At 42.6% G+C, this 16,858-nt stretch overlaps 1 protein-coding gene across 1 annotated transcript; it reads right to left on the minus strand.

Annotated features, from left to right (window-relative positions):
- Window positions 1–124: 124 nt before the first annotated feature.
- LOC114435340 (rho-related GTP-binding protein RhoA-D) lies at window positions 125–16,111 on the minus strand. The gene is made up of 5 exons (XM_028404989.1): window positions 15,961–16,111; window positions 7,438–7,595; window positions 5,081–5,201; window positions 4,522–4,652; window positions 125–2,934 (listed from the first exon to the last, which is right to left on the minus strand). Exons 2-5 carry the CDS (start codon window positions 7,591–7,593, stop codon window positions 2,761–2,763), a joined length of 582 nt encoding a protein of 193 aa, XP_028260790.1. The 5' UTR covers window positions 7,594–7,595; window positions 15,961–16,111; the 3' UTR covers window positions 125–2,760.
- Between the last annotated feature and the right edge of the window lie 747 nt (window positions 16,112–16,858).

Genomic DNA, 16,858 nt, shown 5'->3' on the forward strand with positions numbered 1-16,858 from the left:
CATGCCTCGACTCACCTCACCTTGTCGGTTTCTGTAAGAACTGACCAGGTGTAAACTCTTCTGTCTTGTCTCAAAAATAGTTTATTAACAATGTTCACTTCAGATCAAACATTCACTACAACACTTCCTGTTTACAAAGCATTTATTACAATGAGTATTTATATAAATCTGGATCTGTTGTTATTTCAAATACTTCCAGAGAAAGAAAGAAAAAGTTACACAACACTGAGCAGAAGCTGTTCCCAAAGAAAAGTGTGTGTGTTTATATGTGTGTGTTAGTGCTCGTGTATGTGCACATAAAGATCCTATGGTTTTCTCATGCAGGACAACTTTTGATTATCTGCATACACATTAACAGCAGTATAGTACATGCTCTTAGTGATATGTTCAAACACCCCCCACCCTCCCCTTCCAATCTTATCTTTGCTGACTTGTAATTCTGAACAATTCCTCGGTGTCGAGCTTGTCGAGGCCCATGAACACCACGCGGTGATGCTTTCATTGATAAAAATCTGAATATGAACCCGTTTACTCCTGTCTGTGCTTGTTGTTGGGCATCTACCATCCATCCTCTAAAAATCTGAGGTAACGTCAACATGGTGCTTGTGTGTGACTGTAATTAAAGCCCCTGACCCCTGACCTCTCTGAAACAAAGTCGACGCCTCTCCGCATGTGCTCGGCCAGCAGAGGGGTTATTAAGTTTGCATTAACTTTTTGTTATAAGATACAGACCTCACCAGCTGGCAGGTTTTTGGTGCCTTCACTGGTGTTGTAAGAAGGTTGCATGCAACATCAAAGATAATGTGTGTGTTTTTTTTCCCCCATCCCCACGCACATATTTCTAAATCCACCCTCCATGCAAACAAGAGACATTTACAGTAACAAGAATGAGCAACACAGGCTGGAGAGAAAGGAATGCTGTGAAGAGTGTGCCTGAGGGTAGTCGCTGGGCCTTTTTCAGCATTGTATATCAAGCTGCTGTTATTTTGAGAAGAGGAGACATGAGCAAAAAGAAGGACCAGTAGACGGTCTCTGAGAGAAACCTACTGTCTTCTTTTTACTCCTTTTGACTCAAGCTATATAAAACACCAAATGTTTTTGTAAAAGATCAAGACAAAAATAGAGAAATAAGCCCAATTTCCTCCTTATTAAGAGTTGTTCTCTGAACAAACATTTGGCAGCAACACAGATGTTTTCCCAGTGATGCTCAAAGTGTGTAATTTTCCCCATGATTCACTCTAGATGCTAATCTGCATGAGATAAACTGGCATCATCTGCTAATAATAACAACAATGAAGATGAGACTGCATTCATAGATAAAATCGTATTCTGATCACCGGGTGCCCAAGTAATTTAGTTTTAAGTCAAGATTATTGGTTATTTTAGCTGTGTATTAAGAACTATGACTGGCTCTGTGTTTCACAAACTAACTGGATATCTTCCAAGCCATTGAAAAGTAGACAAGCCTTAAAATCTTTTTGATCTCAGGTTGGCATGCAGCAGCCAGTCTATCTGGTCTGGGAGAGCAACAACAAAAAGGCACACCAGAACAGAGAAGGCACCAGGGAAAAACAAACTCCTCACACACACACACACACACATCTCGACTCCTCTCAAACACGTAAAGAATGCTGTCCGACTACAAATGTCCACACGCACAGACAAGACGTGATTTCCACTACTTGGCTAACCAGTTCCAACACACAGATTCCAACAATGGGCGTGACCGAGCTGAGCTGGACTCAGTCACTCACAATAAACAAACGGGGAAGGTTTCACCCGGCCTCTGCGCGATTCCCGTTTCAGCTGTGTCATCTCCCTGTTGGTCCTCACAGCTATTGTGCATAGTTGAGTCATATTGGCTTATGTCTCATTTAGCTGCTTCTCCCTCCCCTCCCATCTACTCAAGGTCCACTGCACAGATTACCAACATCGATGAGGGGTGCATGTGAGTATTCTTACACAGAATGGGAAGCTCAATCCTTTGTTGACTGTTTACCACATTACAAAAGCAGCAGCCTGTGTCTGTGTCCTCGATGTGAGTGGACTGCAGAGGGGAAAGATGATGTTCCATGTCAACAAATATGACACAAGCAGCCATTTGTTGTGCTTTGATGAGTTGTCGTCACCAGCACTGAAAGCCTTAGTTATGGCTTCACTCAGGTTTCACAATGACAACACTGTGTAAAATGAGAGGTCCCCGGCTCAAATGCTAGCCGGCTGACAAACATAGGATGTAGATGGTGGTGAACAAACTTAAAAAAAAGGCACTGGCTCTTATGGTCATAAAGATATCGACTCTCATTTCTCTATCATAGCTGCTACAGTGATAAAAAGAAACTGGACTGTATGGAGTTTACTCGTGAAGTCTTTATACAAGCTAAGAAGGAACGCTGCTCGCTCAAGCTCGTGAAGAACAATATTGCGTACAAATATGTGCACCTACCACAGCCTCATTACATTACAAATATGAAGAAAAACAAGTTGGAGAAAAGAAAACATCAACCATGTGTAAAGACAGATTCTGGAAACAATCAATCAATTAAGAACATCAATTTCTAACCGCTGTTGTAATATAGACAAAGTCCATTTCCTGTAGTAGGGTTTGATTCGTCTGCCTGCCTGTTGCTGTTGTTTTGAAATGCGAGATACAGTACAAAGATCCATTTGGTAATAGGTTAAGTCCTTTTCATCGTGTGTGTGTTTTGTCTCCTGTTGGTCAGTTGATGTTACGGTGTTTGCCTTCTCCCCCGGGAACGCTCACAGCAGCGTGCAGCCGCTTCTCTTCTTGCGTTTGCGCACCTGCAGCGCCGCTCTGGTGGCCATCTCGAACACTTCCCGCACTCCGTCTTTTGTTTTAGCGGAGCACTCCAGGTAGCCGAAAGCACTGATCCTACCAGCCATGTCTCTGCCCTCTTCTGTCTTTACTGGCTCCTGCAGGAATAGATCAGCGACTGTTAGTCATCCAGGTCATTGTTACTCAAGAGTTTGAGGCAAAGAAGATGGACTTGATGGAGGTTTCTTGAAGATGCTCCTCCAAGCAGCTTCATCAGTTCATTGGAACTGGCATCAAGTTCAACTGCCTTGCTTCCAATTCTTGGACCAATTCTACTATTGGTCTAATAAATGAAGTAAAGAGAAGACCAAAAGAACAGAATGTTTCCTTCAAACCAGCATTTTTTCAGGCTGAACAAGCTGATACTTGAATCAGAACCTGAAGTTCTCTACTTCACTACCCCACATGTTGCACCTACATCGTCTGCCTGACCGTGTACAATCCCAAACACTTGAACTGATGACTTTGTGCTCCTCTTTGTCAAGCGGTTCCTGATTTCTACAGACAGAAAGGAAAAGCTGACAGTGGTGTCTGAAAGAGCTGGAGAGCTTTGTCAACGTGTCCCTATTATCAGCTGGACCTGGAGACAGACAGAATGGTTCCACAGCAGCATGCTGTGCCATTCTGTCACACACTAAACCAATATGTGGCTGTCAATTTATGACTGGGCCGTCATTGTTGTTAACACTTAGGGAGAGACAAATATAGCACAATAAAATAATGTTTTAACAAGAGTGCCTTGCATCCTCTTGAATCCATTTGTGTGTGGTTTTTTTTAATTGAACCACAGGAATGAGTTTTAAAACATGGAAGTATTTTCAGTATTTTCACACTTTTAGAAATAAATCTTAACATCAGGGGTTTTTAAATGGTATTTTGGTTAAAATAAGTTATATGTGGATCAGAACCTATGCCACTCATATTTCTAAAGTTATGGACAATGGACAGCATTGCACTGAAGAGGTCACACTAACAGCATACAACTGTGCTGTTGTTGGTTTCTGTGCTATTGCCTTTTGGTTGAAATGATGATGTATGCCTACACTGATGCTCTGGATCATCCCTTTATATCTGTATCACAGTTTACATGACGTTATCCCTCTTCATTTAATGTCTTATATTAAACCTCCTTGATGAGAGTAAATCATTGTTTTCTGTCTGGTTGGAGGTGTTTTATACGTTAGACAATACTGCAGCTGATAAATCTTCTTCTGGCCTTCCTGAACCACAATATTTACGGCCTGAAGGTGCAGCTGCATCAGCATTCTGTTCTTTAAAACTTGTCCTGGACGCAGTCCTTAAGAATCTCTGTTCTGTCTTGATTCTGATCCTGAGCATAAAGTCTAAACGAACTGTGAAATTGAAGCTGCAGTTTATAGGCTGGCAGTGTGATGTAGTAAACATGGCAGAATAATGAATTCTCCATTTCAGGTTACATCAGCTGAGTCAGCTCAGCTCCTTCAGGCTGTCTGTCATGGAGGATTCTACAGCAAAGAATGCGAGAAACAGCAAATATTTGTGCAATGGTGAAGAATTAACTTTACCTTAAAGGTCAGAAATATGTGCTTAAGGACATTAAACAATCAACCTATACCTCAGGAACTGCACCAAACCCTGCACACATCCTGCCCAGGCCTTTGAGAATTATCAGTGCAGCATTCTTTGACCTTCAGAGGCTTCTGTACCTGTTTCATCTTGGCCAGCTCTCTCCTTGTGTGCTCATCGTTCCTCAGGTCCTTCTTGTTGCCCACCAGGATGATAGGAACATTGGGACAGAAGTGTTTCACCTCAGGTGTCCACTTCTCTGGGATATTTTCTGTCCCGGGAGAAGAGACGAGAAATGAGTTGAAATACTCGAGTGAGAGAGAAAGAGAGTGAGAGAGAGGGAGGTGGGAGGGGGCGACTATAAAAAGGGGACAAGCCGTGCAGAGTCATGGCACAGAACACTTCTCATGATGGATTGCTCTGCAGGCTGCCTGAGGCAAAGATGTTTTTAGCTGCTCTAATCCTGCTTCTCATCACGTCCATTAAGGCATTTAACAAGCAGTTTGTCTGACAGGCATTAACTCAGCTGGATTTTGTGATGAGATAGATGAATATGTTGACAAAATATCACTTTTACACAGCAGAAGTAATTCGTCATATTACTACTCTGGGCTGTCAGCCTTTAGTGTCACTGCCTTTTAAACCAGATTTGTACTATTTAGGATGAATGACTGGGAAAAAGTCACTGCAGGTCTTTACCTAAGCTGTCTGGGCTGTCGATGGAGAAGCACATGAGGATGACATCTGTGTCGGGGTAGGAGAGAGGCCTCAACCTGTCGTAGTCCTCCTGGCCTGCTGTGTCCCACAGTGCCAGCTCCACCTGGGGAAAAAAAACACATTTATTGTACAATTGTTAATCAAATATGTCTAATTTTACTGTATATTATCACCACAGTAACAAATGAGAACTCGTTAAAAATTCTCTGTCCAGAGTTGACATAATCGTGCTCACTGATCCAGATGACTTCACAAACATCTAACCAGCCACGACATCATTTCCACTGTGAGCTGTAGCTATTTGGGCATTGACGTATGAACCCCGAGGTATGTGGTGCATCTGAGTAATTTTCCCAAAGGCCGATGCCTCAAATCTGAGGAAGCCGACTTAACTTTCCTCCTCTGACCACAAGCGCTTCTCGATGATGACTTGATTGGTTTTTAGCTGTGTTGCTTTGCTGTTATGTTGTGGAAATGAACTTTGGGACCGGCCTCATCCCATCACACAGCTGATTAATTCAATTAGGGAAAGTGGGAGATTAGCGAGCATCAAACCGGATACCTTCTGTCCCTGTACGGGCATTAGCAGACACTTGAGTCGGCTACTTCGGCTGACTCACTGGATTCAGGGAAAAGAAAAAAAACAAAAAAACTTTGTGAAGTTTTGAATACTGAAACTTCACTGAATGACAATAGATTCTGGTATGCCCACAGTGTGCACAAGAATCAGTCCCAAAATAGAGGAATGCAGAGGCAGAAGGTGGGAGGTGGCCGAACACTGTAGAGACTGCATGAGCAACATTATGTTCCCACTGGACTAGTTTTTACACTGCAGACTTTGGGGAGGAGAAGAAAAGTGAAAAGGGAAAAATGGCTATTTATAGACTCTGCCCAGTCCATGGAGGGTGAGAGAAGGAAGATGTTTTATAGCCCTAAGACAGGAAGAACTTCAAATTTAGGGGCTGAACACAAATGTAATCCAGCTGGTTATATAACAGGCTGGGTCTTATGCGACGGCCGTCCTCTAGAGAGACACTTAAGTACTTGACGCTCATATCATTTCCAAAATTATCCCCTCCTAGACTGATGTCCATCATGAATCCCTGACTCTATATTTCCTGTACAGAACACAACAGTTAACCCCTCCCTCTCTGCCTCCCTCCATCTAAACACAACCAGGACAAGGGCAGGAAATGAGAGACGTTTATCGGGCGAGAGCAGGAGGAGGGTCCTGAGGGAAAGAAGGGGGATTGCCAGGAGACATCCCTGTTCCCTGTCTGAACAGGAAGCTGGGAAGTACAGTCATTTCCTGTTTTGCCAAGTGGTGATCCTGCAACGATGGTCAGATCAAGAGAACAAAACCCTTTTGACATAACAAGCCATACGCGGCTCAGACTCGACCGCCGTCGTCCAGATCCCCATGATTCAGATTCAAGACGTTACACTCCGGAGCAGGACTTTGTTTAAAAAAAAAATGGTTTTATAACTGTGCAGTTTAGTAAGCAGCAAGTTTGCAGTCACAACTTAGCAACCGTTACTAAGCACGTCAGGGTTGACTCTCCCTTGTGAAGGTCTGTGCGTGGAGCACTTGTCCAAAAGCACAAAAAATAGAGATGCAGATGTTAAGAACGAGCTCACTGTCTATAGCTGTAAGGTAGCTGGCCTGGCCGAAGAACACACTGTACTCTGTGAAGTTGTAAAGCTAACTAGCACACCTGCTGTGTACTGTGAGGTGACTTTAGGGTTCTGTCCAATTGTTTTTGTGATTTGGGTTTAGAAAAGTGGGTTTAGAAAAACAGTGCCAACTGTTGCAAAACACAGTGGGCTAGTGTTTTACTAATAGATTTCTACAAGGACCAGGTTGTACGTGGAACCTGCCAAGTCCATTTCAGACCTGTGCTCCTTTCTATGAACCTGATAGCCACTAAATGTGTCCATTTCTTACATGGTCAGTGACATTTACCCATTACTGAACCACATGCAGCCACATTAAAGGACTCATGAGAGCTTGCACAGGCTTTGGACTGTCATAGATCCTACTGACTTTGCACCTGGAGGAGAACAGCCTCTTTGTCAACAGTGAAAATATAGCGGGAGGGTGCAGAGAGGCAGGAATGAGGAAGAGGCTTTACCAATATCTCCTGTCTGTTAGCACACAATGTTAAATATGTTTATCACATCAATAACTGTGTGTGTGAGAGAATGAAAACTTAGGATTGACTTGGTGAACAGGTGTATTTGTTCATCACATTTAAACACTATGTTAGCGTATGACTCAGATTGTACATAATGACATTGTACACTTCCTCGCTGCTTAATTTAGAGTCAACAGTACAAACCTGTTTTCCGTCGACCTCGATATCAGCGATGTAGTTCTCAAACACCGTCGGGACATACACCTCAGGAAACTGGTCTTTACTGAAAACAATGAGAAGACATGTTTTCCCGCAGGCTCCATCTCCAACAATCACCAGCTTCTTCCGAATGGCTGCCATTTCTGTGGGGACAACAACCAGAAGTTCTTAAACAACAAATCATCAAAAACAAAAGCACAAGCACACTTTTTTTTGGGCTGTTAAGGGAGATTTCATGTTGAGCACAGTCACACACCATGCTGATATTTTAATTATTTGTCGGGATGGCAGCGATCCAAGAACACAAAGTTCCAAAGTGACAACTCTTGACATGTCTTGACTGACAGTCCTGCATCACATTACACCTGAGGGAACGCTCTCTGATCTGCACTGTCTCGCATCTTGAATCCCCCCCCACCCCCCAAATGCCAAATTGAGACTACAAAGCGACATGAAGAACAGAGGAGAAGGAGGATGAGTGGAGAAAAAGAAAGAGACGAGGGGTGTTGAGACAAGCTAGGGCATGAAGGAATGTGCTATCAGGCTCCTGCACCGCCCTGTTTGTTTCCCTCTGCAACATGTGTGGAGGAGAACAAGCATACAGGAAATTAGAGCAGCTGGTGGAGTGTCCTAAAACACACACACACACAAAAACAACTCTGCTTTTGATGCTTCCTCAAGTTGCTTCTTCAAGAGTACTGCTTGTGCATGTGTACTGCTGTACAAAACAACACATCAGCCAAATCGAGACACCTTCACATTCCACTAAACGAACTGAACCATGAAACATTTCTGTAATATCCACAGAGCAGAGCACTGGTTTAGCTGGTATGTGTGTGTAGGCTGTGTGGGGATGAGTTTGCAGTGTAGCTGATGGATGAGCTGGAGCCCTGCTGCCTGGAAGCAGCTGTGCATATAGTCATTTGGCTCCTCACTTCATCCACTTTCTGCCAGACAGTCTTGACAGCAATGCGCTTCATGAGGGCACCCACTTATCAGGGGAAATTCATCTCTCAGTGCTGCAGAGCGAAAAACTTTCGAGTCGGATCTGCCCCAACGCCCCCTTTTAATCTCTGCATGTATGCATGGCAACACCACAGCGTTCAATGAGCAGCATCGAACCATTAATCAAAAGTCATCTCAAAACTCGGAGGCTGAGTTTGTTGGATCAACTATAACAGATCTTCTAGATGGCTTGTTGAACACCATGCAGAGCTGAGAGATGTTTTCAATATGCACAAATGACCTAACGATAATCTTGATTTGTATCAAAGCAGCATAATAAATAAAGCCTAATCAATCAAAAATTGCAGTTTCAGCTGTGGCCTCTGGAGGCTGGAATTAAGTCAATACCACAGACCTCTATGTTAAAATGTCCAACTTTTTACATGTACTGGCAACTATACGAGGGGTTAATTTTTATACAACTCTTGTTTTAAGTGTCTTTACAGGCTTCCCTGTAAAAAAAAGTAAAAAGTCTAAAACTAAAAGTCACTTTGACAGTTGCAGCTGATCTGGATTGACAAAGTGGATCACGTCACTCCAGTTCTCAGGTCTTCACTTGGTCTGCCCATCTCTCAAAGAGTAGATCAGCAGTCTGATTTCACCTAAAATGACTTGTTATATAACATTACATTAATTGTATTAGGGCTTGAGGTTTTCTTCTTAATGAGCTTCCTGGAGTAGTGGGAGAATGGCACCACAACCTGCATAAAATCAGCTGGCAGACACGTCACCGGTAACATCATGTGACTTCTGAGGAAGACTGCAGGAAGCAGTCGAAACATGTAGAGTCAAGGTAAAAACACAAAAAACACTGGTCTGACTGAAAGGAATACTCTTATAGTTAATGAGCTTCCTGTTTACACAAAGTCAAATGCCCACCTTAGCTAACCTCATTCTCTACCACATATTTGGATTAAGCAGGTGTTGGGCGGACTCCCACACGTCGCTCTTCAGAAACCCATGTTAAAGGTCGTCCATCTTTATTTACAGCCCTTGAATAAAGCTCTGGTAAACCATTACTTGCAGGCAGTTAGCTTAGCGCAAACTCCTAAAACAATTATTAGCGCCTTTCACAAAAAGACCATAATGCTGCTATCTATACCACCACAGCAAGAAAACCCCCTCTTTATCCTGCCTGTGCTCGTTCACAAACAACCAGGCTGCCTCAGCTTCAAAGGCTTGTGCAACACCTAAGCCACAAAAAAGAACCTCCTGAGCAAATACTCATGTGAGAATCTGAAGCCTAAAAATATTGCTTTATTCAACCAATAGAACATTAATAAAGATAATAATTATACACATTTATACACACTGCACCTGCAAATCTGCTGTGAATCAATGGGTAGCGTTACTACATAAACCCCAGAAAGAAGCCTGAACACAGCAAAGAGCTCTGTTTCCATGCATATTAGCACTTGGCATAACCAGCACTGGAAATGTTGGGCGTTTACTTGTTGACGGTTTTATTAACATCTCGGTAACTCCTTCTGTCTTATGGAAACTGTGGTCATGGTGTGATCATATTTTTTGCCCACTCCTCTGGTTGCTGTGTCATACCTGCCAAGAGGTGCCAAAATGTAAATTCAGGCTGCTGTAGCCAGTGATGATGGATTATCCTCCCTGCTGTCACATGTTTAATATGTGTTGAAAGAAAAGTAGGCAACCTTCAATATACTCAAGGAGGATTATCATCTGCGTTTTTATTACACAGGAGCTTGTCATTTAAGGGACGCTAAACACAGACTGATTTTGGACACACAGAGCTTCATCTTTTGCTACAGATTATGGGTTCAAACTGCCAAACAAGTGGGAGACAACGGCACCGAGGCCACAGAGGCTGACTCTGTGAAACAAAACAGTCCACTTCCTGTTCTGTGGAGCCTGGGGAGGAGCTTTTGGCCGCAGTTCTGTTTGGACAGGCCTCAGTAGTGCCGGGACACGAATAGAGCAGCCAGAGGCGACGCAACACATGCAAGCACACACGCCTGCTTACTCACACATACATGCACAGCAACACAGCCTGTCTCTCTCTCTGAGCTGCACAATGGCTTTTCTTTGGTGGCAGCGATACTGGACAGCAGTGATCGAACATCTTGACACATTGACAAAAGGAAATTACGCATGAAATATCATACCATACAGTCACAACCTGTGTCGAGTGCTCAGGCTGCCAATGACTGATGTCCTCAATTCAGATGCTAATGAATACTAATGACAACTGAAGAGGAAGTTCAGGTGTTTGCCAGTAACCGATTTTAGTGTGTCATCCACAGCAAACCTGTTTATCGTGATTCAGTGAGTCCCTTCATCTTCCCCACCTTTTTTTTTCTTAAATCATAGCCTGAGTTCATCCTGACACCATCAAAACATGTGAATTAGTATCTATAACCATCACCACCACACACCACAGCTGAGATTTATCTGGTGTGAGAGATATCTGCAAGAACATATTCATAAAACTATGAATGAGAACAAATTGTAACTGTGAAGAATCTGAGGCATGGTGTTATCATTCAACCAAAAATTGTAATACGGTTTAGTCTAAATCCTAAAGTGATGCATGAAGAGGAGTCTGACTTCTTTAAGTGACAGGCGGGTGGTATCAATGGTTAGTAGATGTCCAGGCGTCACTCACTCACCTCAACTCCACCTCTTATTTCTAGATTAAAGGTAGGGTAGGACATTTTGAAAACTCAGTGAGAGTCAGCCAGATTTTGAAAGTAAACACACGCCCCTCTCTCTCAGAGCTCACCCCGAAGCCATGCCTCCCAATCACATGGACGCGCATTACCTAAAGACGAGCTGCGGTCTGTGACTTCGGCCATCATGCACGTACCTCTCTGGTGCACGCAGAGCAGGAAGAGAGTGACAACCAGCCAACACTCCACGCAGGGTCCACCCGGAGGATTGGCTGATGTTTTTAGTGTTTTATAGCTTCCACAGATGATTCATATTCTTCGTTTTAATGGGAAACTGCCGAGCTGATTGGTTGCTATCAGATTGTAAAGAGAAGTTACACTAATTTAACAAAAAGTGCATCAGAATGAAATCTCCTACCCTACCTTTAAGTGGGGATTTGGTGGAGTACCAACATGGACAGAGCCAGCAGACTGAGTTTCCAAACTGCTCATGAGGGAAGCTATGGCCAACATCACAGAGGCTCCATCCATTTTTATATACAGACTATGGATGCAATAGGATGCCTCCGATGGAGGCTAATCTGCATGTGGAACACTTTGTACTAGTTTCTACAGTCAACAGTTGTTTCCAGACTTGTCAAGTATTTTCTCACAAAGCTGCTGCCATTGTTTTGTCTTGAAAAAAGCCTTAAGTTTACAGATCTGTTACTCAACCGGGACTTCCTGGATTGTATTTACACCCCATGGGCAACAAACCTCCATCATGTTTTCACAGGTCTGAAGACTATGACTCCTTTTTACAGACTGCTTTAAGCTGTAAACAGGGATTTTTCCTTTATCAAACCTGAAGAATCTATCCTGGACATCACAACAATACCTGAACGCATCATTTTTTGTAGCAAGAATCTGGCAAAATATTCTGTTCACCACTCTTGGGATCTTTCCACTTGTGTTCATATTGTGTTAATATACAACGCACAATAAAGTGACAGTCAGTTGACTTAATGGGGAAAAGTGAATTGTCCAAAAGTAACAAATTTCACCTACTATCACATTTCAAGTTCTTTCAATCTGTAAGAAGCAACAACGTGGAATGACACACTGTGGTTTAACACAGGGATTGTGTTGCAGACCATGCTGTGGCTCGGAGAAGTGACTTTAATTATCACTGCTGGAGAGGGCTCTCATCAGTAAACACATTCTGTCTAAATACAGTGTTTTTTACAGGCTTGGTTATTTACAGACAATCAAGTGTCACCTGGTGCTGGAACAGACAGTTAATCAGCTGAGGGATGTAGAGCAAACAAATTCATTTATCAAACAACACTTCCGAACATTTGCTCCTAGCTTCTGTGTAGTAAGGCTGTCAGTTTTTATTCGATATACGAACATGAGTTCGAACGAGGGGTGAAAAGTTCGTATTCGAACTGTAATTGCCCATTTGAATGTATGATTTAAGCACGTCAGACCATTTGAAGTAGTGTGCATTGTATTCCGGTAGAGGGCGCTACTATCGTATTGACATATCATAGTGGCCCTCTTTACCTGCAGCCTCTCAGCAGTAAAGATCGGCAACATTAAGCCAACTTTTGCTAAATGGATAATAACGAGGAAAGCACAACAATCACAACGGCACACATGAGAAGCGGCGTGTGGAGGTATTTTGGTTTCTATACATTGGACGGTAAAGTCGCGTGTTCTTGTCTGCAGACAATATTGTGAACAAATAAAGAGCTGCACTTGATCCTGATCACGTTGATAAACTTCTTGCAAATAATATCAGAAAGTGATTCGGTTATTAAAGTTCGACTGTTGATAATAAGACGATTTCATAATAGATTTTGTCTTCATTAGGAAAATGTAAAGTCAATGGCCTCCATGATGCTTCCTACTGATTACTTGACCTGTTGCCTTGTGTTTTGTGAAACTATAGAGACTGGAAGGTAAACTCATTTACTAGCAGGAGTCAATTGACTTTTATGAACTGGTTTAGCTGCATGTGGTGTCAAAGACCAACACTGTGAGGGAAGCAGCTTCCCTACAGATGCATGGCAGAATACATAACACTTGATAACCATTAAAGTGGATAGCAAAGCACAGCACCATTACTCCCTGCAACTATTCGAGCAATGCCCCGGGTTAATGAACACACCACCTCTCTGCTTCTCTAAGGAGGTTTCCTGAAGGCTTATGGGCCGACAGGAGTTATGCAACAAGCTGAGCAGAGTTCGAGCAGAGCAGTGCGTGACCCTGAGGTAGAGCCGCCTCTCAGCCCTCATGTGAGTTTAATATCAACAACAACGCTGAGCATAGACAAACATGCGACTAATAAAAGGCCTCTTGTTTCTGAGATGATGATAATGATGACTTCTTTTGGCCTGCAAACATATTACAGGAAATGAGTCCAAGTAGAACTGTTTTGCTCGTTTAACAGGCTTCCCAGGGCTGCACCTCTTTTTAACATACTGAAGCCAAGAGTTACAGATCAGCTGATATCAATGCTGAAAAGTTATTTCCTGGGGTTTTTTTTGTTACCAATACACACAGGAGTTGTCAAGGAGTTCATTCCAACTCTGGATGAAGATAAAGACTTCATAAATAACAGTGCAATAAGAGTAAGGCTGGAGTTTCACACAGAATCTGCAGAACAACACACAAATACACAACAAAAAAGACTTTAATGTACTTTTGGGGGATGGTTGAACAGTAGTCCTCTGGCACTTCAGCTACAACTCATAAAGCACAAGCTAAATCGAAAGAAACCTTTAGAACCGAGGGCAATCAAGAATTAGCCTCACCTCGTGGAGTGAGTCTGAGAAATGGGCCAAAGTTCATGTAGAGGCAAAAGGCTGCGGCTGAGACACTGCAGAGAGCGCACAACACCAGCTGTCTACACCACCTTGACTCGGACGTAAAAACATCTTATCTGGCTAAATCTGACAGCTGGTAACACACAACAGATCGCCTGGAGGAGCATTTGGTGATTACAGACAGAGCGCCTTAATAGATTAAATGCAGAGATTCCTGATATAACCCTGTAGTAGAGTGAAGTCCATAAAAATGAAATGCGAGTGCTGAGCTGAGCTTACACAACAGCATGATGAACATACACAGAGGGTCAGGTCAGCCGCTCGCATTCTTAGGGCACATGTTTCAAACACACCACCTCCCTGGTCTCACTGAGTCATGGTTGTGTGGTACACCCATGGAAATGATCAAATGAGCCAGTCAGCCAACCGAAGAAATGACACAGTGCATGACCTCTTTCTAAACTCTTTTGAGAACAATTATGAGAATACATTTTTAGAACTGAATATAGCGAGATGTGTGCAAGGATTTATGTGGCTACAGTGTGGTGAAAGAAGGCTCTGCTAACTTTCAGGTCTACTCATAACCATGACTGCAAGAAATGGTCCAGCTTACAACCACCATACATCCACGAATGTTGTCTGTTTACATGAATACATTGGTTCCATCTGTGAGCTTCAGGGATGTTAGTAGGTGGATTGTTACCTTCACTACAGTCAGGTTGGCATGTTTGCTGTCTTTATGCTAAGCTAAGTAAGGTAGCTGCTGCCTGTTGCTTCATGTTCATGCATACAAACAATGCTCAGAAACAAGTTGAACATGCCCACATCCCCAAAATGCCAACATATATTTTTATCTCAACACAATGACCTGGGAGGAGTCCAACACAGCACCCTGCTCTCCCTCTGTCCCGCGGCCCTGATTTTAAAAATACACCAGAGGAAAACAGAAGCCGACGGAGGGGAAGCAGGACCACCAAATTCACAGACAGAGGCAGCGGATACGCCGCATGACTCACTTCTGTTCAATAACTCAGGTCATGAGTGGATAAACAGGGACAACAAGCAGGCTGGGAGGACCAGCTTTCCTGAACCCAGAAACATCTATTCTTCTGGTGGGGCTGCTTATTTTGATCATAGATTTCCTCACCCAACTGATTATTTGTCAGCACTGTCAGAAAATGTCCAGGTATACAGTTTTCAGTATGACTGACACAATGAATCACATCTGAATTAGATTGTTTTACATTAGAATGCATTTACCGGGTCCAGATGATCAAACCTGCTTATGTTTATCATTTTAACTTTTTGTTTTTACATAGCACAACATTAGTCCACATTACCTTAACTTTAAATCTATTTCAAAGAAGGAAAAATCTATCAATAATGGCATGTAAACAAAAAAATCAGCCTCAGTAGAATGTTTTTAACTAAAAATCGATCACTTTCCGTCACAAGACAAATCAATAAATGGATCAGTCTGCACGTGTGTCAGGGGTTTGTTGGTTTCACAACATATTTTAGAAGAATATAATGCTGTTTATTGTTAAGAGAAACCTTTTTAAAACATTATCACGCTAACTTGTGCCAGCAGAACTCACCCATGCTGTCAAATGTCCCCCTAAAACATGTGTTTTATTAGCTTGTTAGCGGTTCAAACAGAGGATGAGAGTCTTAATATTGAGGAAATTAAGTGTTCCCAAGAATAGAAATGGCTCATTAGCAGATTTGCCATACGGAGTTGCTTATTGAGGTCGCAGTACTTGGACACACTGTACATAACGACCGGATCTCGTCTCCTGCTGTGACTTCTTCTAAACTAACAACAATGAGGCTATCAACAGTTAGTACGGAAACACACCCTGCAAACTACCAACAATACAAATCACCGCACCGCCAGGGATTAAACTACCACCTGAGGAGGGAAAACGCGATTGTTGGTGCGAGGACAAGCCACCACCTTGTTCTTTCACCCAAGTAAGTGAGCTATAATTAGACTGTCGACTGGTGTCAAATAAAAACATTAAGTCAAACTACGGCTAACGTTTCGTAATTACCTGTCAGCAGCCGGATGAGAGGGTTTTATAAATATTAATCCCCGCTTGCTCTTTCTTCTTGGTCGTGTCAGACACACACACACACACTTCTTGCTGCAGTGTTCGCTAATTTTACACAGAGGGTGCTGAGAAACGGGGCAGGCGAGCAAAGATCCTCCCACCGACACCGGAGACAAGCTAAGCTAGGCTAACGGACACACACTTCCGGGTACGGATTTCAAAATAAAATCCTTCATGCACACTCGCACGCGAGAGAATAACAACACATGTACACCGCTTAATTTATTTAAAGTTGAAATAATATCATTTTTAATGTACTCTTAGTAGCGTTTTTTAATTATATATGTTTTTTTATTTATTTGTTTAGAAAAGTAAAAACCTCATCATCGTTAAATGCACTATTAGTAACTTTTAATGTTTCATATATGTGTGTGCCTACACCAACTCTTATTTTGAAAACCGACGTCCGCATTTCCGGTGTTTTTATGGTTCCTTCTAACGAGCTTGACGCTGTTACTGCGGGCGCTGGAGTCACCCAGGTCCCTCCTCCTCTCCCCGGTCAAAGATGACATCATCCGTAGTACAAGAACACTCGTGCAACAGGAGGGATGGGTGTGGATCTCAGCAGTGAAAAAAAAAACACCTTTCACTTTATATATAAACAGTCACTCACTGCCATTTCTGTCTCACTATTTATATCATATTAAAACTGACACTAATAGGAGAAAGTGGATTTCTAAATGTAATAATTCTGACTCATCAGATCCTTGCACAAAAGGCTAATATCCTTTTGACAAACACACACTGGTACTGGAAGAGTAAGTCAACACATTTACAGCAAAATGGGAAAAAAATCTGATTTATTTCTAAACTGTAACACATTATCCCTCCAACACAT

This window comes from Parambassis ranga, chromosome 5, assembly GCF_900634625.1.
Source record: "Parambassis ranga chromosome 5, fParRan2.1, whole genome shotgun sequence".
Lineage (NCBI taxonomy): Eukaryota > Metazoa > Chordata > Actinopteri > Ambassidae > Parambassis > Parambassis ranga.

Excerpts from the sequence above, each read along its gene's own strand:
- LOC114435340 (XM_028404989.1), bottom strand. The coding sequence starts at position 7,593 with ATGGCAGCCATTCGGAAGAAGCTGGTGATTGTTGGAGATGGAGCCTGC. Across the intron at positions 5,202-7,437 it reads TCGAGGTCGACGGAAAACAG|GTGGAGCTGGCACTGTGGGA; the intron begins GTTTGTACTGTT and ends TTTTTTCCCCAG. Across the intron at positions 4,653-5,080 it reads CGACAGCCCAGACAGCTTAG|AAAATATCCCAGAGAAGTGG; the intron begins GTAAAGACCTGC and ends CTCCCGGGACAG.